General features: G+C 36.4%; 1 protein-coding gene across 11 annotated transcripts in view; it reads left to right on the top strand.

Annotated features, from left to right (window-relative positions):
• LOC135439156 (early estrogen-induced gene 1 protein) overlaps positions 1-27,534 on the top strand; it is a 53,497-nt gene that overhangs the window by 21,368 nt on the left and 4,595 nt on the right. For 2 of the 11 annotated variants that reach the window (XM_064697797.1, XM_064697799.1), the window contains 6 exons: positions 21,637-22,160; positions 22,821-23,132; positions 23,206-23,435; positions 23,505-23,821; positions 23,902-23,984; positions 25,986-27,242. In XM_064697797.1, coding sequence (XP_064553867.1) covers positions 21,985-22,160; positions 22,821-23,132; positions 23,206-23,435; positions 23,505-23,821; positions 23,902-23,984; positions 25,986-27,242 — 2,375 coding nt within the window. In that variant the 5' untranslated portion in view covers positions 21,637-21,984. Of the gene's footprint in view, positions 1-13,643; positions 13,696-21,308; positions 21,468-21,636; positions 22,161-22,820; positions 23,133-23,205; positions 23,436-23,504; positions 23,822-23,901; positions 23,985-25,985; positions 27,243-27,534 lie in introns of those variants that run through there. The other 9 variants (XM_064697798.1, XM_064697804.1, XM_064697805.1 and 6 more) reach the window with 9 other exon arrangements.

Here is a 27,534-nt window from a genome sequence, read left to right as displayed (position 1 = left end):
AAAGCAAAGTTAAGCGCAATATATAACTGCATTTATAGCTGTCTACAGGGTATATACCATTCGATTATTTATTAGTAAAACATTTGAGTCCATTTTTTTTTTATTTAATCATTAGTTGTCGAGGTTTTTTGTTTTGTTGCTTGTTCAATTTTTTTTCTCTGTATACACAATTGTTTTTGATCATTTTTTAATTGCACTTGACGCCAGACGAATCACGAACAATATTCTGTTGCTTTGACACATTTGAAGGGCTACTTCAGATATGAAAAATCTGCTGCTGTTCAATTCAAACGCTTAAAGCTAAGCAAATAAAATTCAAGTACTTTAAAAGATCATATATGTGAATAATTAAGTTCACTGTGAAATATTGTTGGGCTTCAAACTGACTCAAATTTAAATCTTAATTTGAGCACAAAATGTAATTACTCTGTTTGAAGCTTACGCCTGTCGGTGTTTCAATATTTTGCTCAAAATTATATTAACTTTTAATTTCGTTTAATGTACTTCTTATTGAAATTCCTTTTAACAATACAATCGCAATTACACGTATAATTGACTTGCCATATCAAAACAAAAACTCTGAATTGAACGAACATTTCAGGTAATAAGCAGTAATAAATGTAATAAATTTCAGGTATTGCGCATGTCTAATTAAATTTTAATGGGATTTGTATGAAAAGCAAACAGAATGCTTGAAAGGAAAATGTTGATCATTCGAATTTCCACGGAATCGAATTTAAACAAAGAAAATTCCATTGATGTCCGTATAATTTATGGGCTCCTTAAATGCTACATGCTACTCACAAAAAATAATAATTCATAATCAACATATAACTTTGTTGTTTTCTTTTTCTCAACGTGAAAAGCAAACAAAGCGGAAATTCAAATTGCCATTTGGCTAAATGCAAATTCAATTTTATTATTTGCTCTCTGCGCAAATCAAATGGGTTTTTGCCAAATATGTGGAACTTGCAAAAGTGCCTAGCAATAAAAGCAGAATTAAACATAAGGCAAAAGTCGGTTCAGATGTATGTATGCATATATATATATATATATATATATATATATATTCGACGCACATGTGCGCCACACTCAGCTCGAGTCATTGAACGTCAGTGCAAATGACTTCATCATCAGCGAAGCTGACAGCTGACTATTTGTATCTGCAACAGCCGCTGCTCAAATGCCACACCAAGTGCTGTAGCTACATATTTCCAGTTCGATAGATTCCTTTCAATAACTTTTTTTTTTTTGAATTGGATGCTTGTCTGCCTGGCTGTTCATTTATTCATGAATGCTTCGATTTGATCCAGAATAGGTTCACCTGGAACTGGCGCAGCAACAGGCTTAGCTTAATTGAGCTTTACAAATACTTGTCATAATTCGTGTTTTCATAGGAACTGCTCTAAAGTTTCGTTTGTGCTGCGTGTTTCAAAAAGACTTCAATTAACAGGAGAAATACTGATTGAGTTTTAACACAGCTGAAGCAACTTACAATTCACAATTATAGGTACTTTTTATAGTACACACTCGCTAAACAGGACTCTTCAGCTTCAAAAAGATATAAATTTTAAATTAATTTAACCAATTATAAGAATTTTTAAAATCAAACGTTTATTAGATTTAAAAATCTGTTTATTATATCTGGAATACAGACTGCCTGGTGCTACAAATTCTAACTCGTATTTCAGACAGATTTAAAATTGCAAAAGAGCTAGGTTTAGAAATATATGGCAATTATAGAAAATTTCTGCTTCAAATTCTAACTCGTATTTCAGACAGATTTAAAATTGCAAGAGAGCTAATTTTAATGTTTCAGAAATATACGGCAATTACAGAAAATTTCACAAAACAATTATTTTAAACAATTTTTATTTTATTTAAAAAAAAAAACAAAAGTAATTTTAAAAAAGTACATGTTTCATTTGGCGCCAGCTGTATAATTATTTGTACAGTCTGCAATTTGGGCTAGTTTTTAATAGGCTGAAGCTCACATGAAAGCAAGAGTATTAAAAATGCTGCACGCACATTGCACCGAAATTCGCGTGTTGATGCCACATTTCATTTTCATTTATTTTCCCTGACTCTGGGGAGTTGCTTTTGTTTTAATTATATTTAATGTTTTTTCTGTGTTTTTTTTAAATGGCATGTGTGAGCGTACAGATGCATATGTAAAAGCCCTCGATAATATAGCTGCTGCTGCTGCATTTCCAAAATTCACTTATAAATAAAATATTAAGTGAACAATTGTAAAAAGCGTGTACTTAAATGTAGATTTATAAACTTTTAAATATTATGCTGCCTCAGCGCAGTCGAATTAGCCTCATTTTTTGAGCGGAGTGTTTGCTTTAACTATAAGACATTTGCCTGCTTATTTTTTATTATTAATTATCGCATGTTGCGTTAATTTCTTTTTTCTTTGTTTTGTTGTATTTTTTTTTTGCGTGTTTTTGCACGTTTTGCAGTCAGCAGCTTTTTTTTTATTTGTCTAGACGCGAACTATTTACAATATAGTATATGTGGTTAGTTTTTATGGTTTTGTTGTGGGCTTTTGCGGCCAGTGCTTTAATTAATAGAACATCCAGGGAATTAGCAGGAGCCATTTATACACAAATGACGTCTGACTCATGCGCAAGTCGTTGTTAACTTCGCCGAAAAGGTCAAAATATTTATTTTCGAGTTGCGTCTAGAGGGAACAGCTTTGTATTTCTTTCGAAAGTATTAATATAATTGCCTCTGATGTAGTTTTATGCCCCTCCCCTGCAGAGGCTTATATAACTTCGCAGTTGGTTAAATCGGAACACCTAGTCGCGTTTTCTCAGAGTTTGCATTATGGGAAATATTTATACTTTGTACAAACAGCTTATATATTACAAGGGTATTTAAACTTCGCCAACACAAATGTAATTTTAAATTGCTGTTAAGGTCTTCTAGTTTCTCATATGCTACATTTTATTCTATATAAATAGCAATAGCTGTCACTTACTTTGATCAATTTGCATGCAAATATATTTTAGATCGATGAACCCATCAAAAGCACTCGCCCATTAATTCTCTCACTCACACATCGCTTTGTTTGCACTCGGGTACTCGCTGGCAGTCGCAGTTACAGTGACAGAGTCGCAGTTTGCAGTTGAAGTCGCAGTCATTGCTCATTGCTCATAAGCACTACAAGTCCGCTTTATGTGCATTTGCAACACGTTGCGAGCGACAACAAAGGCGATTCAAGTACAATTTATGAGCACACGAGCTAAATGCATTGCACCAACAGCCACTGTGTGCTACTGTTGTTGTTGTTATTGTTGCTACTGTTGTTGTTGTCTGTGCACAAGACAAATTTATTTAGTTACGCATACTATAAAGACACCTCCACACACTGCCCCTGGCCCTGGCACTCACATGATTTGTGGCCTGCAACTGTGACTCGTGTGGGGGAAAAGCTGCGGTCGCGGTTTTTCAAGCACTTTACATGGCTCAATTAAAGCCGCGTCACATAAATTCACCTGTACTTTAAGTATATTTATACAAAAACCTAACAAAATTATTAAAGTGCTTTTTCCTTATGTTTTTCTCATTGCAGGTAAGAATTTAGAATGCGATTCTCTTTTGTTAAACTGCGCCATGTAAGTCTCGTATTTCATCATTAAAAACGCACCCAGCAACTAGTTTCCGTCGTGTTTCTCTTTATCCGCTCACTTCCTCTCCAAGCCCAAGGTCGTTCAAGGCCTTTTGGGGCTTTTGTTTGCTATTTGATTGTGTGGGGCTGTTGTTAGTTTTTTTTTCTTTCACTTTTTATCGCCACACGCCGTTTGACGCTCTGCATAACGACTGTAAGTGCATGCCTTGGGTTCAAAATGTTGGCAAGATAAATTGTACATGTAAATTTAAAGCTACTGGGATTTTTGTTTATAGAAAATTAAACATATACGGAATCACCGTTCCATTTAAAAAATTTGATAAGCCTATCATACGATAAACTAACAAAGTTTCTGAATTTTTAATATTATTCTTTAAGGGCTTAGATAATTATTGTTCCATTCAATTTTGTTGATTCAAGCAATATTTTTGATTGCAAGTTTGTTGTGATTTTTTTCCACTTCCTTTTTTGTTTTCTATTTTCCAAAGTTTCCTTTTTTTCTACATAAAAAATGCAGGGCTTAAACCTAATAGATGTTTGCTTAAAAATGTATACATCGATTTCGTTTCAGATCGATATTCAATTAACTTTAAGTACTTTTGTTGTTTGCTGTAAAGTTTTCCACTTGTTCTTGTTATTACATCATTGTTATATACCGTGGTTAAAGTTTTTTCCTCATTCAGTTTTTACCTAATTCATAAAATTAAGTAAGAACTTCTAAGAGCATTCTTGCTTAAATTCCCTGATAATATATTTAATTTCGAACCTTTTTCATCATAAAATGTCAAATTTTCTGCGACATGTTTTGGTTGTAAATTGTAGATTATTTGTATAATAATATTTTATAACTTGATAAGGTTTGCAACAAAAAGAAGAGATTATATTTGCACCAAAAAACATTAAATATTTGACTTGAACAACAAATAGATACGGATCCAATAACATATTTTGGGCAAGGGTAAAATTTTTTGGGTTGATAAGAATTTTGACCTGTAATACTTGTGGATGGGTGACGCATTGACAAGACATTAATTATATTGCGGAGCCCCCTTTCAAAATGCGATATTATTTTTGCAGAAATCAGCTAGAGCACGGGCTATACACACGTCTACGTATCGGTCAGATGACTCAGCCAAGCTAATTAATATTAAGTACGAGTATTTACACAAAACTCATTTGTACCTGTTCATATCTATAGCAGCGACTTGTTTAATGGCGGTTGCTTTTGTTTTGAAAGGTGTTTACTTTCTTGCTCGACGATGTTTTACAAAAGACATTTTCGAAATGCGGTTACACTTGAGACACTTTTGCTATTGAGAAATTTCTTAAAGGGGCTGTGGACGAGAAACCTTCATGCTTCGCCTGGCATCTGTTAATTAACAAGTCGCACTCATTAAAATCTTTTCGGTAATTGTTTTATGCGCTACACAAATATTAATTTGTTATGTTATTTGTTTTGCACAGCTGGCGGCCATGGAATGTGCATAAATTTCGAATTCGAAAATCAACTAGGCAAGAGAAAACTCGAATCTTAGCCGCAATTTAGCGCAGTTTCTATTTCGATGTTTGTCTCTGTGGGTGATCTATTTGCATGCTGACCCAAATATATTGCGCATACGACGCGTTTGCCCCAACACGTTTCCGCATGCCGAGCGTAAGAATTTCTGACATTTACGGCCGCACGATTGAATCATTGAAGGGAAAAGAGAAAAAAGTAGCTACTCGACATATAGTAGAAACATACGTATGTATATGAAAAGAGAAATATCACATAAATAATTGCAATATTTACATTTTTGCGCTCGCCTGGAAAATGCCGCAGCGGGGAATTTCCCATGAAAAAGCGCGCACACATTCCTTTCGAAAAGCTAAACAAAGAAGAGATAAACCCGTGACTGGAAGCGCCAGCGTGAATTAAATCGAGCGTTTCTGAGGAATTTCTTTTAATGAACTCAATGTGATATACCCTTTAATATATCAATATACCCTTACCTCACACATCATCGGTTATAGGTATTGAAAAACAACGTAGTAGCGTATTTCCTCTGAGATAAGATAGTATTTTAGGTGCAGACTATGCTAGATAGTCTTAAAAGAAAACAAATAGACGGATATTATGCGAAAGAGTTTCTTTCGTATCGATTAATAACATATGATAACCAAAATGTGTTATATATGAATTCGAAATATAACTGAAATTACTTTTGGAGGAGAAAGATATATGTGGATATGTAGCGTTAGAAAATAGTTCTTCAAAGCTATTAGATCCGTCATATAAGAAATAATATTCTCAGATTTAATTGCTATATCATTTAATAAATGACTAATTGGGTTCATTAAACTCTGTCTACAAAGTTGTCAATATATTTACCGTTTTTATTGAAACAAGAGACACCAAACCTCGGATGAGTACTAGGGTATACAAAATCAGACTGTGTGGCTGGCTGCTTCTACAGTTTTGTAGTTGGATATGACAATCTTCTTTGAAGATTGCAATTATTTTTGCCACACCCACTCTTGCTCCCACAACATTTTACAGTTTTAAAGTCACTTTCGACTATGCCTACAATGAAAACTCCTTTCAATCGGTTTGTGTGAACAGAGTATTGTGCAGTCGATTGTATGCGACTGCAATAATCTTTATCTTGCTTCCCATTGGATTGGGATAACAATATGACTTATTTAATCTTTTATATACTCTTTATATATTCTTTAGTTATTTGCTTAAGTTGATAAAATGTTTATCTGAAATTCTGCATCCCACAAAAACATTCGTTCTTCGGTTCTAACTAAAATACTTAAGATGACTAATTTTTTTGCATTTTACTTATAGTTCACATAGATTTTAACATTGTTGTTTAGAAGCAAGATGCGGCATCGTTCATTTGGCGGCTGCTGCAATCATCTTATGATGACTATACATAGACCATGATTCACAAGAATTGTAGAACTCCATGTCTGCTCTGTACCACGCAAATCTAAACGATAGCTTTAAAAATGCTATCATAAACTCATAATGATTCAGTCCCGCAAAAGCACACTGTGCAAGGCTTATATATAAATAATACCATATCTATATATACATACAAACATGTGTTTGTACCCGGTTGGACAATATCTAGATTGAATTTATGGGGGACAGTTTGCACTCAATAATCAATTAGTTAAAGGCAGTTAGTTCAGGTGAAATTAGTTAACTCTTTCGGTGACGAAAATTGAATATGCTTTTTGAAATACAGTTCTCGCCCGCTCCACGCAACAAATCTAATTTTATTTTTTATTCTGCATTTCACTACAGAGTATATTTTTTTGCACAGCGGGAAGATCGCGAATTCGGGTGTTGAATTTATCGAGTATAGAGCGTTGCGTTTTATAATATTAATTAATCAATTTGGCTAATGACTTGATGATTTGATAATTATTTGAAATAAAATGATATTGATTTATAAAACAAGAGTTCAGAATTAACCTATTTAAACACAATTTAATTTTTAAATTAAAAAATTAAACTCACATAATCTTCATTTGAATTTACCACACATTTTCCATCACCTTTGAAATTAATTTTCTGCTACATTGTCAACCATTCCATCGAAAAAGTCTTACTTGTGGCGGCCATTGTGGAAACAGCTTTACATTTCCCAGTGCCTGTTAATAGTTTTTTATAACGTTCCCGCTTTTCCTGTAAAAGCAAAGAACACACTCTACAGGTATTAGTTTACATGATACACATATGCCGCAATCCTTTATTCCCGGGCATCTGTTCAGCTCGTTTCTAGCCATTAGAGGGCGTGGCTCGAGAAGCATACAGCAAAAGGGCCAGACAATGCGCAGAGCAGCACATTAAATTGCAGACGTGCCTGCGCGTTTCTCAGCTGCAATCGAAATGAAAATCAAAAGTAAAAAATTGAAACAAATAAAAAAAAAAGCGAAAAACGAAAAAAAAAAATACGGGAAAGCAATTTTTATTTCATGTCACGTACACATGACAACAGCGAGACAACAAAATACAGAAAGATATTAAAGCCGACTACGACAGCTCCAAGAGAGCACCCTACCGCCTGCCCCTAGCCCAGCCATTAGCCACCTCCACCCACTCAAGATTTCCATTTTAATTTGTTGCATGTATGCGAGGCACTGGTCAGCCGATTGAGCGCGTCTCCCGGGGCGGATGTTTATGCAACCTCGAAAGGGGCAGCGCTGCGTCTATGTGTGACCTTTTTGGGCGGAATCTCAGGCGGAAATAACGTTTTTAATTTTTATTTTCAGTCAGTCATTTCAAGTTTATCTAATGCTACTCCGTAATTTATCGATTTTTCCACATTTATGTATAAATAGTTGCCATTTCGTGTTCATTTTACAGTTGTTGTTAGCTCTGACCAGTCGCGTGTGGGCGTTCTACGCCCAACAATGAAAAATTTCAAAATGTCGTGTCAATTAAAGCACAGTTAACCCCAGCTCTCTGGACCCGCGCTCTCGGTCACGCAATATGCATTCTTTATTTAGACCAGGACAAGCGGGCAATTATAGGAGCAGCAGTTGGCTCGACAACGTCAGAGGACGTTAATAATACATGGCGCAATGTATGCGGCAAATGTTTGTTTCTGTTTTTTTTTCACATTTATTGTCTACGAGTGGACACTTTGCGCGGTAGCTAGTTGTTAAATATATATATACGTATATTAGTTTCCACAGTTTTTCTTTTTAAATGAAGGTGTTATAAAATTACAATGAACTTGTTTGCAAATGTAAAATTTAACCGGAGGATAAAGCAAATACGATTTTTCAAGCATATAGTCTATATATTTAATAAGAACGTGATGAAAATAAAATTCATATGTTAAATTTAATTGGAGGATAAATCAAACACTATTAGACTAAGTTGTAAAATTTCGAAAGTCACGGTATTAATGCGAATGCAATAAATTTTAAATTAGAACTTACAAACTAAATGTGAAATTTAACAGGAAGCCAAACCAAGTGCTAAGGGACATTCCACATTCAACTTAATGCGAATGCAATAAATTTCAAATTATAACTTACAAACTAAATGATAAATTTAACAGGAGGCCAAACCAAGTGCTAAGGGACATTTCACACGCACATTAGTTATCAATGTAGAATTCAAATTACCAAACCTTTGGAAATTAATTTAATTGTGGGTGTGAGGAGACAAGAGCTATCATATCAAATCATAGATAATATTTACAATATCTAATCGCAACAACTTGTTAGTACAATGCCCATGTGCTGTTCCCAAGTCATTAAACTTGAACCTCAATGCCATGAGCGTACATTGGTAAAATCAATCATTGTGCACCCACTACATTATATTTATATATTTTTTATTATTTTTATGGGTTCCGTGTACGCAACCACTGATAACCTGACAAACCAACCACACAGCCACTTTGTACACTTTCATTATGCCACTGTCGACTATAATTAAACCCACATAAACAGAAAGCCGAACGCTTATCAGACTAATACCTCCATCCTCAGTGGTTGTGGGGGAGCCAAAGGCTAACTTATCAGCGAGAAATGTAAACAAAGCTCGAGAATTTGTAGCGTAGGCAATCTAAAGTTCATACCCACTGCTCATATTCATAAAAGCGGCAAACATTTAATTCATTTAATGTAAACAAAATATTTAGTACGCTTGGCTTTTGCTATCAATAATTTATATCTTTTGCAATTTCCGCGATGGAAGTGAAACACAGGCAGCATTATCTGATACTGGGTACAAAGGGTTGGTTTTCAAAAGGTTTCCACTAGGTAATGAACATTTGGAGACAAGAATCTACAAGTATCTACTGTAAAGTTCCTAAATAACCACGGTTATAGATATATTATTTTATTTATAAATATCTTATATAATATAATACAATAGCTATAGTTTTAGACAACGTTATCTACGGATAATCTTTCTTATCATCATTTAGTTTCGTTTAGTTTTCCTAAAGCGCAATTTTTGGTTTGGCCATTTATATTCAAAGTGCTTTCCTGGCCATTATTTATTTGTTAGATCCTTCTTTGTTCGTATTTCATGTTGTCTTTTGGCAAAAAAAAAACACATCCATTAGAACTACACAAGTTTATTATGTGTCATTAATCAGGCGCACAATAGATAAAGGATATATACCAAAATTACTGTTGCCAGTGGACTGGCATTTGAGTATCTTTTGTATCCTCGCATTAAGTATATATTTTTTTAATGAGTTGCTTGTGCTTTTCATTAAATACGCCTCTTACACGTTATTGACACATATTCTCGTTTATGATGTTTACTTTTGGCTACCCATTTGCTCGGTAGTTTATTGACCAGGGTCAACGGAAGCCAGCTGTCTCTCCACACTGTGTTGGGGGGGAAGGAGGTTGGCATTGCGTCAGCGTCAACGTTGCGTATGAAAAGCAATGAAAATTCGCACCAGATTTGTTTATGGCTTTTGACTACTTAACACATTTATTTAGTCATTTATTTTTGTGAATGCTATGTATACATTTTCTTATTGTATTAAAGCCTTAGCCACTTGGCCTTTGCAATTAGCCAGCACTGTAAATTGCATCAGTTTCTCAACCATATACTTGTTTTTTATTCATATTGTGCAGGGGTTTCTTTTTAGGGTTTAAGTCGTTTGTTATTTTTCCTTTTTTTAGTTTTTGGCTCAATGCCAGCTCGCAAATGGTCTGTGTCACTGTGCCAAGTAAACATTCCATAACAAGAACATAATAAGGTGGTCAATTTGGTTGAACCGTGCACCGATATAATTATACCCTGTAGCACATCTATATAACATAACTAATATAATATACGGAACCGTAACCTTATATAATAAATTTGGCTAAAAATAATTTAATCAATTTGACTAAAAATACGAGTAAATATAATGTATATATTAATATAAACCGTAAGAATCTAAAAGCATGAAAATCACATAGAAGGGCAGTAAGGTACGCATCGGAAATAAGAAGAAACAACTAAAAGAGTGCAATCGGAATTTTTGATATCATGAGAATCGCATAGTTAGGTGAAATATCAGAAAATTAAAGTAGAATATAATTCCTTATATTTCGAAGCACAACCTAGAAAGCATTCACATATTATTTGTAGCCTGGTGTCAGGGCTCGCCTAAATACCCAGCATATTATACCCTGTACACGAAAGCAATTTTGTTGTCCTTTAATCGTAAAACGGAAACTAAGCCAAATTATCCATTAGCATGAGAAATGTTCATTTAGATTGTTAGGCATCGATTTTTCATGTCCCTGAAAATATAGTAAATGCCTACCCACAACACGCCAGATAATATCAGGTGTGTACGAGCAGGTCCCGTCAAAATCAATTTCTACAGTTGCCATTCGGGGCCAACGTTTTGGGCCATGTTAAGAGTGAATGACGTGTGCAGTTGTTGTGGGTTAGCTGGAACCACGTCATAAATCTGGCAAATGGCATAAATTAAACTCCTGACGTTGACAATGATGATGACGTTGTCAGCCGTCTGGCAATCTCGGTCTCTATTGTTTATCTAGCTGTCTGATTATCTGCCTATCTGCGGCTAGGTGCACATCCATCAGATACATATAGCTGTTGCTAGTCGCGAATCCATAAGCAGGCGCTGCAATTGTCGTTATTTTCACATAAACAACTGCGCGATTTCTCGTCGTGTTTATTTGTTTTGATTAGTGTGCCATAAAAACCAAATACTTATCGATTATATTGCTTGTGGGGGGGATTTTGTAAGTAGGTGGCGGGATAGTTGCTAAACAATGCCCAACCATATTTGAAGTCAGATGAGCTCTTAGCTCATCGCCAATTCTGAATATGATTAAGTAGAGAGGGTGATTTTTTTTATTTTGCATTAAATAGGTAATTGGTTTTTGTCGTAGGATGATAAAATTCCCTCAGTGGTTGCATTAGTTGCTGTTCAATCTTAAAACCGCACGATCTAGAAACTGTGTTAAAATATACATACATGTGTTCAACTATTCATAATATGTTGTTTCGATCCAAGCGATACTGATGTATAGGAATTTGAAGATTTCAATAATATTGAAATCTCCATTGACATAAGTCCGTTTTTTACAACATAATATTTTTTCTACGACAGCCATTTAAGATATGGTCAGAGCATTCAATCAATTCTGACATGTATCAGAGCGAAATGTTTTACTATTTTAAGAAAACAAAAATGTTTTTCAAAAAGTTATTGCCGTTAAAGCACACGTACCACATACTTTACAACAAAGTAAAGCGATCCGGGCGGCACCGCAGCAACAATATGGCATAAAAACTTTTAGACTTTTTCCCACTAATTTTTCCAAGTAGGGTATTTCGAATAAGTTTTTACAACTTTAATCAAATAAACTATTGCATGTTTTATAAAAATTTTAATAATATAAGATGAAGTTCTTCAAATTGACAAAATAGTAAAACCTTAAGTAACTTCTCCAAAGCCTTTAATAGCGTATTGCGAGTTCAAGTTACACTGTATATCTTTGGGATCGGAAATAACTTCATCATTTCGAAAATATTGTAATACTTGAAGCTATAAAAAGAGCTTGAGCTTTTAAAGTCAAGCTCGGGTCATTTGTGCGCACTTTAAACGCATTTCCACTTGCTCTCGTTTTCGAAGAGATGATGTCATCGCACATTTTCGCGTCCATTTGCGTTTCCTCTCCAGAAATTGTCGTTTATCGCATTGGGCCTGACATTTGACAGTGAAACACTTTCGTTTTGTGTGTCGTCGTTGTCGCTGGTGTTGCCTGTCAGCTCTGTCTGCGTCAACGCCAGCGTCGCAGTCGTAGTTGCCATCGGCGTCGCTGTCGCCGTCGGTCCGATAAGTTGAAATTGTTGTTTCTATGCCCCGGGGGCGGCATAAACGGAACCTCATTTATAACATATTTTTTTGATAAGAACAGCAAGGCGCTTAGTTTAGTTTTACTCCTCGCAGCGACAACACGCATTTATTAAATAATTATCAAAATTAAATAAATACAATAAATATTCTGAAAATAACATTTTGCATTGATCTTGCGACCAGTGAGCACCGATAAGCCTGAAGTACTTAGCGCTGATTTTAATCGCCTTACCGTATTTTGAACAAGTGTATGAAATGTATTTTCAATGCTGGTAAAAAGTGTATTATTGTGAGTTTATTTTTAATATCAATTCAGACTCATGTCAAATCTAAAAAAAAATGTACAAGCACAAAGAAGAGGATGAAATGAAATTTGTCCCAGTGTTCAAAATAACCACAATTTTGTTATAAAAATCTGTTTTGATATCAGAATTCAGGATCTCATCTGATTTTGGAAGACTTAGTGGGTCGACACCTGTGCTTATTTCTCATGGAGTAAAATAATAATAATTTCCACATTTTGTAAACTTTGACCGGACCTAAGTTTTGCATCATTATTTGCAAAATAATAATGTATGTAAAACGGGACCGAACTCTTGATAATAGGAAATACATATCTTAAAATGTAAAAAAAAAAATCATCTGTTTAAAAATGAAGTTGAACGATTTTTATTCCAAGTATTAAAATGTATCTAACTATAGTTAAGCACTAAAGCAGCTGCTAGTCGGTAGGTTTACTTTTATTACACTTTATGCAGTCGCTGTAGGGAGTAGATATTTCTTCATATTGCACAATTCCACATTACCCTTAAAGCCAGCATTAAAAGTAGTTAAGGACCCGTATACCATTAACTGTACTATACTACGTACTCAGTTTACGTGCTTGTAAAGCACACATTCGTAGTTTATGGCACATACCACTCTGGGCGCACCACTGGGCGCTGAGGTGCCTTTGGGCCCCTCGCATCCCCAAGAGCTGCGCATTTTTCATGTTTTCGCCGGCTCCTCGGGGCATTTGTTGCGCAATTTGTGCAGCCACTTGCTGCGATAAAGTAGGTCAAGCCAGAGCGGAGGGCGGGCACATTTAAGTAAAAGATTTTTCGAAGTGATGACAGTAATTTACAAGGATTTCTCTACCTGTCTTGCAGGCCAGCTGCGGTGCAGCCCTCCCCCTCCACTTGTGAGGTGCAGATAATGCGGGTAAGTTGACACAATTAAACGCACTCTCTGCCCCAGGCGACAAGACAAGTTGGTCGCCCAGTTGGCAGTGGCATTCATTAGAGCGAGCCTCATTAACACTTCAGCACCACACGACAGGTGACATCCTTAGAGCAGAGACTAACAAATGAGACTACTATTAGATACCCTCTAAAAAAAAAAACACCTTGCTTGTATGCGAAAGCAGCAACTGCTCTAGTTTTGCAATTTGTCTGTTTTTCTAACTCTCAAATGATTCGTGTCCTAATTATTTCTGCGTTTTAAATGTACCTTTGAAGAGCTGTCTAAAACTTGGAAAAAAATAAATGCAAGAAGAAAAGTTGTGTCAACAGCTTGCAATTGAATAAGTTCTGAATATGGCTGAATTTTAATGAGGCAAATGTTGCTAAAGGAATCAAATTAGCCTGAAGGAGCATACTTGATATTTTTACGAATGCACTCAAATATAAAAAATGTATATGCTAGACATTATATATCCTCGTAAAGTATTGCGTAAACCTCTTTAACACTTTATTTTCATATTAAAACTCTAATTAAACCATTTTACTCATTTAATGGGTACAGGGTATAAAGTAAGATAAAGCTTAAATTGAGTTTGCACTCTTAATGACTAGAAGCTGTTTAGAGAGAGAGAGAGAAAGAGAGGGAGAGCTTGTTTCTAAGTACTTTTATATGTGCTAGGACGACCATAAACGCATGCTATAAAAAAATACCACCAAGAAGCTGTGGGAGTTGCCACCCATGAAGGTCAACTTGCCAGGGAAACTGCTGGGAAAACTAATAAATGTGGTGCACTTAGTGCCAATCCATTGCACAGCACAGTGGCGGTTGAAAGTTTAGCATTTAGTTAGGAAAACATAAAAGTTTTCGCCACACAAGTCCACCAAAATTCGCCTTAAAGGTCAAAAGTGCAAGTAAATCAACTGCTTTGGCATGCAAAATCAAAGCCCACCTAGTTGGAAGCAATGCCTGCAATGTTTTTCCATGTCTTGTTTCGCTCTGCCCTGCCTGCCCATTCAAAGTCGAATCCATTAACGCTTCGCTTTGTCAAGGTCAATGTCTCTCTAGTTGTCTGTATGACTCAGCGTCTCTAAGATATCTCTATTGTCTGTGTCTCTCTTTCTCTCGCTCTGGGACATCTCTGCGTTCACGCTTTGCCCCCCGCACAAAAGAGAAATCACTCAAGCATCCAGTTAATTTTTTTTTTCTATTTCAATCAAGACACGTTATGGCCTCTTCTGAACTTTCAGTACGTGTCGTTGCGGCCAACTTGAGCACTTTATGTAAGTCGAGCCAAATAATAAGCTCATTGCAGGGCTAAGCTCAACGTTTAGAGCGAAATGTAAGACGTATCTCAAAGCTGCTTAGTACTACTCAAAGTGCTAGCTAAATAGATATATTAGAATTGGCAGACAAGTTACTCACTCACATACATAAAACTACTTTTTACTAAATATTAAGCTGGCCGGTTCGAGGTCAATGTTAGTCATAACGACTAACAACAACAAGGAATGAACACCTAGAGTGAGCAGGTTGTCTGTTTAGCTATTGCAAAAACCTCACAGTTCTTTCATTAGCAAACTTTGCTACCGACACGAAGGCCTTAACCTCAGATTGAACTATAACCACTTGAGAATTATAAGCAGCGAAAAGGCGACAAAGCTAACAAAAATTAAGCCAACTCTTATATGCTTATCCCTACGGCATACATTATGTTTGCCAAACAACGGGGTCTTAGGCAACAAAACAGTTTTTTTATTTTTGATATTATATATATTATATATATATACATATATATGTAATTCCAAGAGTTTTTTTTATTTTTCCGCTGATTCAACGTGTTTTGTTAATTTATCCTTGTTTCCTTACCAATTTCTTAATACTTTACATTCTTTTATAAAAGTTTAATTTTTAAAGAATTTATTCAAATAACTTAAAAGATTTAATTTGTGTCCAGCTTAATTTCCTTACCAATGGTTCTTTGTGTATCTTTCAGTTTATATGCATCTACTTTTAACTTTCAAAAATAAGTTCTTGCCTCGTTAAACTTTTTTGTCAGTTTCACGAATCACCGCTTTTTATGGTTACCATTTATCCTGTGCATCAATTTAGCTCGCACACCATTTTGTTGCCAATTAACGTTGATCTTGTTTGCTGTTTATTCTGAGTATAAACAAAAGTTCTTATCATTTGCGCTTCCGTGCTTATCTTAATGACCAGCACTTCTCTCACTCAACCGGCACTCGGGTCGACTTGGAGCCTGCCTGACATATGCGAGCATATGCCCTCCAAAGAATGCTCGTTATGTGTTCTGTTTTACACATCATTAGCACTCGAATATTTTTTTTGGATGTCTAAACGAAAGGGGGCAAAAGGGCACTGGAATCCACAAACATATCATCGAGCATTAAGCGCGAAGCCAAGTGAATGCAAATCATTCGAACATGTGTGCAACAGCTGCAGCTATTGAATGGGTGGCAAGTTCTGTAAACAGTCGTCGCTTGAGTGGATCGAGAAGTTTGTGGAATTTATAGTCGCAACAGCTACCTCCCCTAATATAAAAAGTTTGTCAGTTCCTATTATAACAAGCCAGTTTAAAGTTATAATGATAAAACTTTGTAGCGATTTTTCATAAAATTGTATAAGTTGTTCTCTTTAAAACTAACGAAAGAATTTCACTTTATTGAACTTACAAGAAATCCTAGCTCTCAAAAGAATATTTCTCTATTCATATGATTGCCATTTCTTTTAACAGAACACGTAAGACAGTTGATCAGCTGATTCTTGAATGTTATATCTTGAAAAATATTCTTAGTCTATCTCTATTCATACAAACTGCTTGAATGCAGGTGTAGATTTTGGTGCAGGTGTTTCTATAAGATAATTTGCAAGACGGAATGAGTATATTATTTAAGATACTTCCTAACATGAATTCTTTCAGAGACACTTTTTTCAGATCGGATCTTTGGGATTTTTCCCTTAAGTTTGGTAAACTATTTAGCTGCCCCTCGGTAATGCACCATCATCTGTTCAACGAGCTCATTTGTCACTTTGTCGGTGCTTTCTTCGAACCGTCGTTTCTTTGACAATAAGCAGATACTTTTGTATCTGTGAGAGATGCGTGATGAAAACAACTTTTGGGGGCAACTAAACGCAAGCTAATTCAATCAGCTAATTTGCACAAGAAGACGAAAATATATTCGACTGTATTTAACATTTACTGTGAGAACTTGGCCATGACACGGTGTCCACGTTCGAGCAAGACATCCTGATGACAAATGCCATGGGCAAAGCAAACAGTGCAAAGTGGAATGCAAATCCCACCCAGAATTGTTTACTCACTGGTCAGGGATTATGTAATGTGCAATATCATTGCACAAATTGAACAATTGCACTCATGTTTTCTTATTTCGCATTGACAAGTCACAGTTCAATATGAATATACTGTTGATAATATCAAAGACATTGGATGATGCCAGATAGATAGATGGATTTGAAACTAAGAAGGCATTATAGTAGGGGTTCGCATAACCGTTCGGTGCAATGTTATACAAAAATTTGCCATTTGTCGAATTTCTTGAAAAACTTAATTAATTATGAATCTAATGTTCTTTAGGATATTTAGGACTAAAATTCTGCTACAGATAATGAAAAAAACTCTGCAGATATCAATATTTTCTTATGGATTTCTTTCTTTTGCTACAATAATCCTTCTTTTTCTCTTTTCTTGTTTCATTGTCTCTCGTTTTTTCTGTCTCTTTTAAATCCTTTTTGTCTTATTTATTATTTTTCTTGCATTTTTTCAATCTATATCGCAATACTCTTGTACTTTTTTTATTCAGCACACTATTTTATTCTTCTTTTGCTTCTACCTCTCTCTCTTGTATTATATATTTTTATACCTCACAAATTTTTCCCATATCTCTAGCATATTTTTCCCCATGTGGGAATCAAACCCGGATCTTTATTGCATGCACTAGTGGGCGTACTGCGTCACATCGTCTAGCTATAAGTTTGAGATTCCCCATTTCACCGAACTCTTGGATCGCCTGATTTCTTTCAACAATTTTGCACTGGCGACTCGTTTACAGTTCGCTTGTCATCAGCCGGCGCCATATGATGCTTTGTTTTTTGCTTTTGCTGTGGCGACTTTGTTGGCCAAGATACGCGATGTGGGCAAGTCCGCAGATGCAGATAAAGATATGTATATGTATCTATGTACACATACAATATACATACATCAATATTTGTTATTGTGCACTCTGTGGCATGTTTAGCAATGAATTTTGATTTCTTGTGCTGTGCACACTCTTCTCTTTCTCGATTTTTGCGGCTGCGGCTGCTGCTGCTGCGTCATTGTTAATAAATAAACGGATGATGCGGCAAGGTAAAGGTCAAATTGACCTAATCAACGGCAAATTTGTGTACGCTCGTTAATTGACTTCTGGACCAAAAGGTCCATCACACTGATTGGACTGGTTAGCGAAAAGCAATCAATTCACAAGTTGCCTGAGTGCAAACGCACTTGCTTTGCATTTGTCAGCTAAGTGGAAAAATATCTCCCTAAGTGAGCCCTAATATCAGCTCAAGCGACCTCATTAAAAAGCCATCAGAAAATTGACGTAAAACACACTTAAATCCCAACTAAAAAGGATACTCAAATCTGCGATACTCTGTAAGACAGTTGTAAAATGAGCTGCATCGATGTAGAAAATAGAAATCAAATGTTACGAACGATAAATATTAATCGAATATAAATATAAAATGAGTTGGAAATAGGTTGTTAAATTGTGCAATCGCTTGCGTACTTCAGTGTGGGCTTATCATTTTCCAACTGAGCACGAAGTGAAGGAATCGAACCTCGCTGAAAACGGAAGACAACGAATCGATACCACTTGCATTTTATATATATAATTAGGGTTTACTCCGCTCAACAGATGGGAAGCTGAGCACCCTTATAGATTTTAAAACATATCTGAAATCGTTTTTAAAATTAAGTTTTTTATCTAGTAAATATATATCCTAGAGATTATGCCATATGTCCGATGAGAAAATCTTACAAAAGGAAGTATATACACGAATTTCATCAATGTCTTTTAACTATAAAATCAATTTTAATCCCGTTTGATTTTCTACTCTTTTGCCAAGGATGCTGGTAAAATGAACTGCTTCCAAAATCTTGGATTATACTCTGCCGTTTCAAGTCAAAAGAAATCATTGTATATAGCCCAAAACTGAAAAGTGAAATTAATGTAATTTTTTTATATGGTAAATGGTTTTAATAATAACAATTGAATTCGATTTGCACCTACATATTATACTTTATTTAAATACGGAACGGGATCCACTTCCCTTATTTTGTTAGTTGTAAATATAAATAGTAATTTTTCATTTCAAAAATCGTATTACATATGACTAAAACAATTGGCAGATATGTGCTATAGAGCCAGTTTTTCTTGGACTTACTGGGTATATTCAACATTAAATTGTGGGCAATCAAGTAGTCAGTCAGTCAATTATTTCATACGCTCGCTTTTTCCATGTTTCCGTGTCAGTTGGCCATGCCAAGCTCTGCCCAAACGTTTCGTTTTAAGGACTTTGCAACTCGCCAAGGTTTATTTTGGGTGCGGTCACATGTGCGTGGTAAAGCAAATCCGTAGCGTAGTTAACCGCAGCTGAGCTAAACAAACGCTGCATGTGATTTGGGGTGCAATATTTTACTTTGGGGTGTGTCTGCTCTCAGGACCCACTTTTCTTGCGGTGGTAACTGGGTTAATGGACTTTGGTTATGATTGGTCTTGCAATGTTTATCCAGCTCATTGGCATGGCTAGTGGGCATAATGGGCGTAATTGGCGTGCTTCGGATTTGTTTTGCCAATCATAACTGTGTGAGTTTAGGGCGAAGACTTAAAGCTTGACTTTGATTGAAACTGGAGTGAACTGGAGACTTTAGGCTGTATATAGTACAGAAAATCATTTCTTGCCCGTTTAACCTGTTAAACAGAGACAAAATTAGCATAAGACGCGTTCACATTCTTAACATATGATGTTTCGGTAGGTTGTCCTCTGGTTTTGGGCGCTATTTTTATCGCTACAAAATAGTCTCTCTTAGTGTTAAACAATTTATTAAAAAATAACGACTTAAGCAAAAATTATTCCATTCACCTAAACTTAATTAATTTATATATCGCTTATCTTTATTTGTACAATAGGTAGGTAGGAATTTATCTATAAATAATTTATTCAATAATTTATATTATTATAGTTCTATATAACCCAGCTATAAAATTTTTCCATACTTCAATGCGTATTTCATCTCCATGAATTTTCATTTTTTGTGCACTTAAAAGCGAAACTAAGTGAAAGATACAAATCTTTTTGTTACAGTCTAATCTAGACCACGCTCTCCTATTTTTACGTGCTGACAATAATGATAATTTGTGTTTTTCTCAAGAACTCTTTTGTGTTTCTTCATAGATTAACTGCCAACAGAAAGGCACGCAGTTTAATTTAGAAACATTGTATAAATTCGCAGAAAAGATCAGATACATTGAAAATTAGTCACCAGTCTAAAAATTTTGTTAATGCGCCGCAACAACAATTGTCGAGTGGCAAACCCAAAAGACCCAGACGATATCAACGTAGGCGTATACGAAATTTTTTGTGCGTGTTTCTTCTATTATTATAAATATTATGTTTATTTATTTTCCTTTTCCTTTTTTCTTGTTGATTTTAGCCGGCAAACATTAAGACGACAGCAAGTGCGACGCTGACTAATGCGTCATCAATTTGCTAAAAATCAACAACCCCACAAATTTTAATAATTCACGAAGGCACGCTAAATCAAGCCAAAGTCGACACTAAACAGAACACACCATAAAATAACTCTAGCACATTGTTTTAGTGTCTTGCGTGTTAGCCCTTTTAATTATTATACGATAAATTCTATGCGCCTCTTAGCGATTTGATTGAATGCTCTAGAATTGCGATTAGGCGCCGAGAAAACTATATTAAATATCAGAAAGGAAAATAGTACAAATACAATTAGAATAGTTGAGAATGATTAACTTAAAGAAAGAAGTGGAAGTGAAAAAAATACATGAATGATGTGATAAAATCAAGAACGTATTAAATACATTAATATTTTCTAAAGATATTGATTTGCCTTTCCTCTTCGGGTTGCGAGTATGCGGGATGTGTATACAGGAAATTAAATTCCGAATTCGGTAGAACAAGTTCTTATTAGGTATTTTTGGTCGCCCGCTAATTAGAATACTTTGGTTCCGGAGATGATTTTATTTTAATTAATTTAAAGTGAAATAAATGCATTTTTCCACTAAGAATTTATATGAATTAATAATTCTATGTTTTAAATGAGATAAAGTCATTTGGCATATGTATTTTTTCTTATATTTGTCTGCTGTTTTAAAACAGGCCATTGTTTAACTTTAGAGGTTTAAGCATTTGGAGGGAGTCCAAAAGCTTCGTGTGTGCATTGTGAAATCTTGATTCCTGAAATTGCATTGATTTATACGAGAATAATTTAAATTATCGAATAGTTTCAACATGCCCCATGAAAAGTCAACACTGTATCATTTCCTTAATAATCAAGTTAGTTTCTAGATATTAGTTTATTTTGCAATTGGTTTCGAACAAAATGTCTTTAACTTACTTGTAAATCGCTTTTTGCATACCCGTTGAAAAGATAACACTCAATCCATTTAAGTTGAATGCTTTGACACACCGAAAACAATGTGAGTACGTAGTGACTGATTTTCAGTTCATTTCACACGAGTTTTCTTACGGTTGTTTTATATCTATTGAAGTCTCACACACATTTCCCCCAATTAGGTAGTAAGTTTCTACTGATAATATATAAAGCCTCCGCTTATAGACATCGTATTATTTTTTTGCATTCCGCAGGTGGACACGTGGAACGACTTCAAGGCCAGAGCCATGCACAAACCCTAAAAACATGGCTGTCAAGTAGCACAACACAACAACTGATAAGAAAGCCAACTAAAAATAGAAAAATCTATATAGAAATATACTGAGAAGCCCAACAGATCTAAGGCAAAGCCAACTACAAGCTACGTGGAGTGGAAAATTTCAAAGCTCAAGTTGCCGACCAGCAGCAGCTAAAACCAACTTAAGCAGCTAACGAAGTGGTCAAGGCGGTGCCCGGCAACCGCCTAAACGCAGGCATTAGTTCGGTTTCCTTGTTGCAGGGTGGCAACGCCGCAAAGCAACGGATTGTAGGCAAGGAAATTGATGACACTACTCGGGCCTAGCGCCCCTGGCATGGCCTTTATGATGAAAAAGAAAAAGTATAAGTTCAATGTGGAGGTCCAACTACAGGATCTGGTCGAGGTGGCCCTGGTCAATGAGGTGCTCTTTGCCAAGATACGTCTTCTGGACGGCGGCTCCTTTCAGGAGTACAGCAGTCGGTGAGTCTAAGAATTATATTGAAATAATAATATCAATGCGGTTTTACACTAGTTAAATATGTTAAATGTAAAATATGTTGAAAAACTAAATAGTGGCCACATTCGATAAAAGCCATCAGTTTTTTTTTTTTTAATTATCAAACTTAATTTAATAGCCTAAACACATGAGATCAAATTTTAACTCTTGCCTCTTTTAATTCTTTTAAAGTACGATATATATTGCAAACAAAGTTTCTTGCTTGAAAATATAAATATAGAAAACGCAAACAGCCTTAAGAACTATCAATAGTTTCGATAATCGATTAACGCTATATTCGACAGGAGCTAAAAGTATATCAAGGAATTCAAGAAGAACTTGCTACCAATTCACTTGTTACAAAACTATCAACAGTTGCTACAATAAAATATTTCGATGGTCGATATTTTTTCTCATTTTCCTATTTGTAAATTGTGGTATACCTATAAGTATTATAAGGAGCTTAAACTACTTTCAGTAGCTATTAATACACCACAATCATGCAATAGAAAACTATCGATAGGGACAAACCCCGTAGATTGTAATCGGTCGGAATGGCAATCGATAATCATATTGATTTTATTATTTTTAAGATTTTTTAACTATTATTTACGTTAAACAAATATTTTTATTTGTTTTCCTAGCGAGGAGGTGCGTAATCATCGCGTCGAGTGGAATCGCAGTTTTGAGTTCCCCTGCAAGATGAGCGCCAATGCATCGACTGGTGTTCTAGATCCCTGCCATTTGCGCATCTCCATACGCAAGGAGATGAAGGGCGGTCGCAGCTATTACAAGCTCGGCTTTATCGATCTAAATCTTGCCGAATTTGCGGGTGCGGGCTTAACATCGCGTCGCTTTCTGCTCGAGGGCTACGACTCGCGCCATCGCCTGGACAACTCCATGCTAAGAGTTAGCATCAAAATGCACATGCTAAGCGGTGATATACTTTTCAAGGCGTGAGTAGACTACAATCTATACATGTAGTTTATAGCTGCTTAAAATACATAATTTATATTCTATTTTTTGCAGTCCCACGCCCAGTTTAAAGAGCAAACCAAGCAAACCTTCTGCAGATGATCTGGCTAATGAGGTTGCCTGCAGTGGTCTGCAAACGCCAACGGCTACGGCGCTCACCAGCATGGGCAGCGGCAGTGGCGGCTCAGCCATTCCTCTGGGCGGCAGTGGCGCCACCTTGGGCGGTGTGGCCAGCACAATGTCGGCGTCGGTCACGCGCCCCGTCTCCACCACAAGGGAGGAGGGTGAGTTAACCCTATTACCTAGAACAAAACGAATATAACTTAATTACCATGATTTATATTATTCTCCAGCAGATCTCGACGCACAGGCGGTGATAGCGGCCATTGTCACAGACTCCGGGCTGTCCGAGTCCTCGGAATCGGCGGTTACGCTGACCACGGACAATCTGCAGCAGCATGTGATTGCCTCATCCAGTGCCACCACGCCCGTCACCGTCACACAGACGCTGCCCGGCTTGGGCGTTATTGGTAGCAATAACTATGGCACCACTGGCGTTAGCATCAGCGGTGCTGGCGGTGGTGTGGGTGGTGTTAATGTGGGCGTTACTGTTAATACAGCTGCGCTTATGGAAATGGGACACTCCAGAAATTCCAGTAATACTAGTCAAGTGAGCACATCTAACAATTCTTTAAAAATAAGTCTTAATATAGAGAAAACCTTTGCTAATAATTTTCCCTCTCTACTCAGATGTCAAAAGGTTCGGGTTATAGTAGTTTTTCGCACAGTCAACATTCGAGGCAAAGTTCCGAGGGCGACTCGGGGCACGCTAGGTAAGTAGTTCACCACAACAACAAAAAAAAAACCACATATCATTTAGTCATTACGTATAGCTTCAAATATGTATAAAGCCTTGACTTTGAACTTGACTTTTTTGCCCACAATTCGCGCCAAATTTTTAATTTACATAAATAATCTATTATAACTATTATAATCTTTGTTATGCTCCTCTATACTATATGCGCTATATATGCTAAAGCTCTATATACATACTTTTTTTTACCTACCTAAACAACAGTCGTGTCTAACCTCGACAAAAGACACACACACACGTTCTCTATATCCATAGATACACACATATTCGCCCTTGATGTTTACTAAAACTTAATTCAAACAGTATTATTATACAACACTGTTAACACATACATACACTACACAACACATTATTCAATTTCCTTCATTTTTCTTAATTATTTTTGTGTTCTTTTACATATATATATATATTTCTTAGATAAGTTCCACTTTAAAACTGCTACAAGTTTTGAAAAATACCATAATTATAAGTATTATTTAAATACTAGTTACCAGTTATAAATAGGTCACTTAGGCACTTTTAGTATAAATATATAACATATAATAAAATTAGCTTAAACCTATTTATTAGCTTTATAAATGTAGTCTGAACAAGTTTCTTCCTAACTCCAACAATTTTCATTGTTAAGTCTAAGGTCAAATGCAGACAATGTACGCCCACACACACACGCACACACACACATTTACATTCCAATATCCTTGCCCAAACACACACAGACAGACTGTCGCCCTGTAATGATTCTTGTGTATTTGGTGCAATGGGCTGTGGGTATATGCCCGGGTGCATCTGCACAATATGAATATTGTTGAGCTTAGAGAATTGTTTACTTAAAATAAAAATAAAAACGCGCAGCCGGTGATCTCATCGGTTGACGTCATGGGGCGCTGCAAAGGTCACGTTTTGCATCTGGCATTTGCACGAATTTACTTAGCACAATAATTCTGCACGAACTTTAGAAACCCAAACAAAGTATTGGGCACAAGCAGAAGCAGCAAAGTTGATAAGGGGTTGCGGAAATTTAACAAATTTGATAAACTGATATACAATTATTTGATATCAAGCATTTGTTTGGCATCGTTGAAAATAATAATATAAGAAATATACAGCAAATAATTATATTATATTTAAAGCAGTCTAGTTAGTTACATGAAATAGTGAACCCTTGTGAAAATGTTGAAAATAATTACTGCCCTCAACTTTTAGAAAGGAATAATTGCAAGAAGCAAAATTAGACATAAAGTTGAATGGGCTCGACTTCCAGTAAATGATACATTAAGAAAAGGGAAATGTTTTTATTAATGCAACACGCTCAGAACTCATTAACAGACAAATTATTAAACTAGGTTGCCGAAATTAATAGATAGTTCGAAAAAGATTGATCCACTTCATTCTAACAATTGATCCTTGGGGTAAAACAAAAAAATATATATATATTAAATGATGTTTAGAATATTTCAAGAAGCAATTTGTATATTTATTTACCTTTTATATACGGCGTGTCTAGTTCCCAACTAACTTTCCACTCAACGCATTTTAATGGAATTGGTTTTTATTTGTTTTCATTTTCTAAATTTAATTCATTTAACTAATTAAAATAGTTAATCTAGCACTAAGTATATACGTGGTAGCTATCATAATAATTAACTATGGACTTATGGGCTTTTCTAATCTGGTTTTATGGTAGCTTTTACGTTTTTCTCAACTTAGTTTTATGGTTAATCATAATTTTGCTTTGGCTAATTTTGTTTAACACTTTTTGTTTTCTTCTTCTTTTATAACCAACATATGTACTGTATATAATTTAAATAAAATACAAAAAAACAATCGGGTATGTGGCCAACTAACCAACTGTAAAATAAAACATATTAACCACAATTTCAAATCTGCAACAACAAAAAAAATATCTCAACGAACGTCGCAAAAAAAAAAAAAAAACCATCAAAAAAAAAACATACTTCAGTCGTTTTAGAAAATCCGTTTCTCTACTCAATAGACTCAATCAGAGAGCTATAAATGCCATGAAATTGAATATACCAGCGATGCGGCATCAGCACAAAGCGGAGCAGGCACAGCCACAGGGCCTCGGCTTGGGTCTGGTGCAGGAGCATCAAGTGGGCCCGGCTGCGCCAAGGAGCCAAGCAACACCACCCAATCATCAGGCAATCGTTAGCCTGAGCACCACCATCGAATATGTGAGCGAGGAGATGCTCTATCAGACGCCCAATGCCACAATGAATCCCAGCGAGCAGCTTGCGGGCTATGAGGATTTTCGCACGCCCCTGGCTGAGATGCCGCTGCCGCTGCTGCTGCAGGCCACACAGTATTATGATAGCGGAGAGACGAGCGAATCCGATGAATATCCCAATGAGGATTCGGGTGACAATGACTCCGGCCTGGAGGAGAACTATCATACGCCGCGCGTGGCCAAAATCAAGTCTATGGAGAATCTGTCCATACTCGAAATGGAATTTCACAAGGCCTCCATGGAGCTGGATCGAAATTCACCGCGACGTCTAAAACAGCTAGCGGAGCGTGCACAAATACCCAAGATGAAGTCGCTCAATAATCTCTGCTTCGACGACTACTCCGAGGAGGCGGTGCGCGAGGAATTCCAGCGTATACGCGACCAATCTCTGGAGGAACGTCTGCGTGTCCAGCAGAACAACTATACACACAATTATCATCATCATCATCTCCACAGCTATGGGCTGCGCAAGAATTCAACTACATCGAATGGCTCCTCGGGCAAGCTCTTCGTGAAGCATCAGTCGCATCAGTCGAAGGTGGGCAATGCCAAGTTCATAGGACAAGATAGCGGCAATGATAGTCCGCAGCCATCACATCATCCCATACAGAAAATGCGCTCGATGGGCACCATACCCGATGTCGTTAGCGAGCGCATCGAAGCGGATCCCTTTCTCACGCCCACCAGCGAACGTCGGCCCAGCTTTAATCGGCTCATACAATCGGCGGATAAGCCGGCGCTGAGCAGCAACAGCGGCAACAGCAGCTATGTGAATCGCTTGCTCACCTACGATGTGGTCGATTCGCCGGCTGAGAGTTTTACAAATGCCGTTTCCTTTATGTCGCGCACACCCTTCGAGCGTGCCTATCGTCGCACCATGCTGCAGGGCAGCTCATCCACGCCGCTGGCCACACAGGAGCCCCCACATTTGGTGCGGCCACATTCCACGAATGCCGCCTACGAGCTCATGAGGTGCGTCGCGTTTTTCATTTGAATATCATACAAAACAAAAAAAAAAAAGAAAAACAATCAAACTCAATATTTAACTAGTTCGTTCAGTAGCGAATCTTTACTCGTTACTCGTTAAGCTTTACTCGTTGAGCCTTACTCGTTGAGCCTGACTCGTTTGCGTTCAGGCTTCAGTCTGCTGATCAAACTAAATATTTAACTAGTTCGTTCAGCAGCGAGTCGTTACTCGTTGCTCGTTAAATTTACTCGTTGAGCCTGATTCGTTTGCATTCAGGCTTTAGACTGCTGTTCAGTT

Source organism: Drosophila montana, unplaced genomic scaffold (assembly GCF_035044405.1).
Source record: "Drosophila montana isolate Dmon_TW-CO22-7 unplaced genomic scaffold, ASM3504440v1 contig_402_1, whole genome shotgun sequence".
In the NCBI taxonomy this organism is placed as follows: Eukaryota; Metazoa; Arthropoda; class Insecta; order Diptera; family Drosophilidae; genus Drosophila; species Drosophila montana.
Note: the sequence above shows the minus strand (reverse complement) of the source record. Positions and strands in the feature narration are given on the sequence as shown.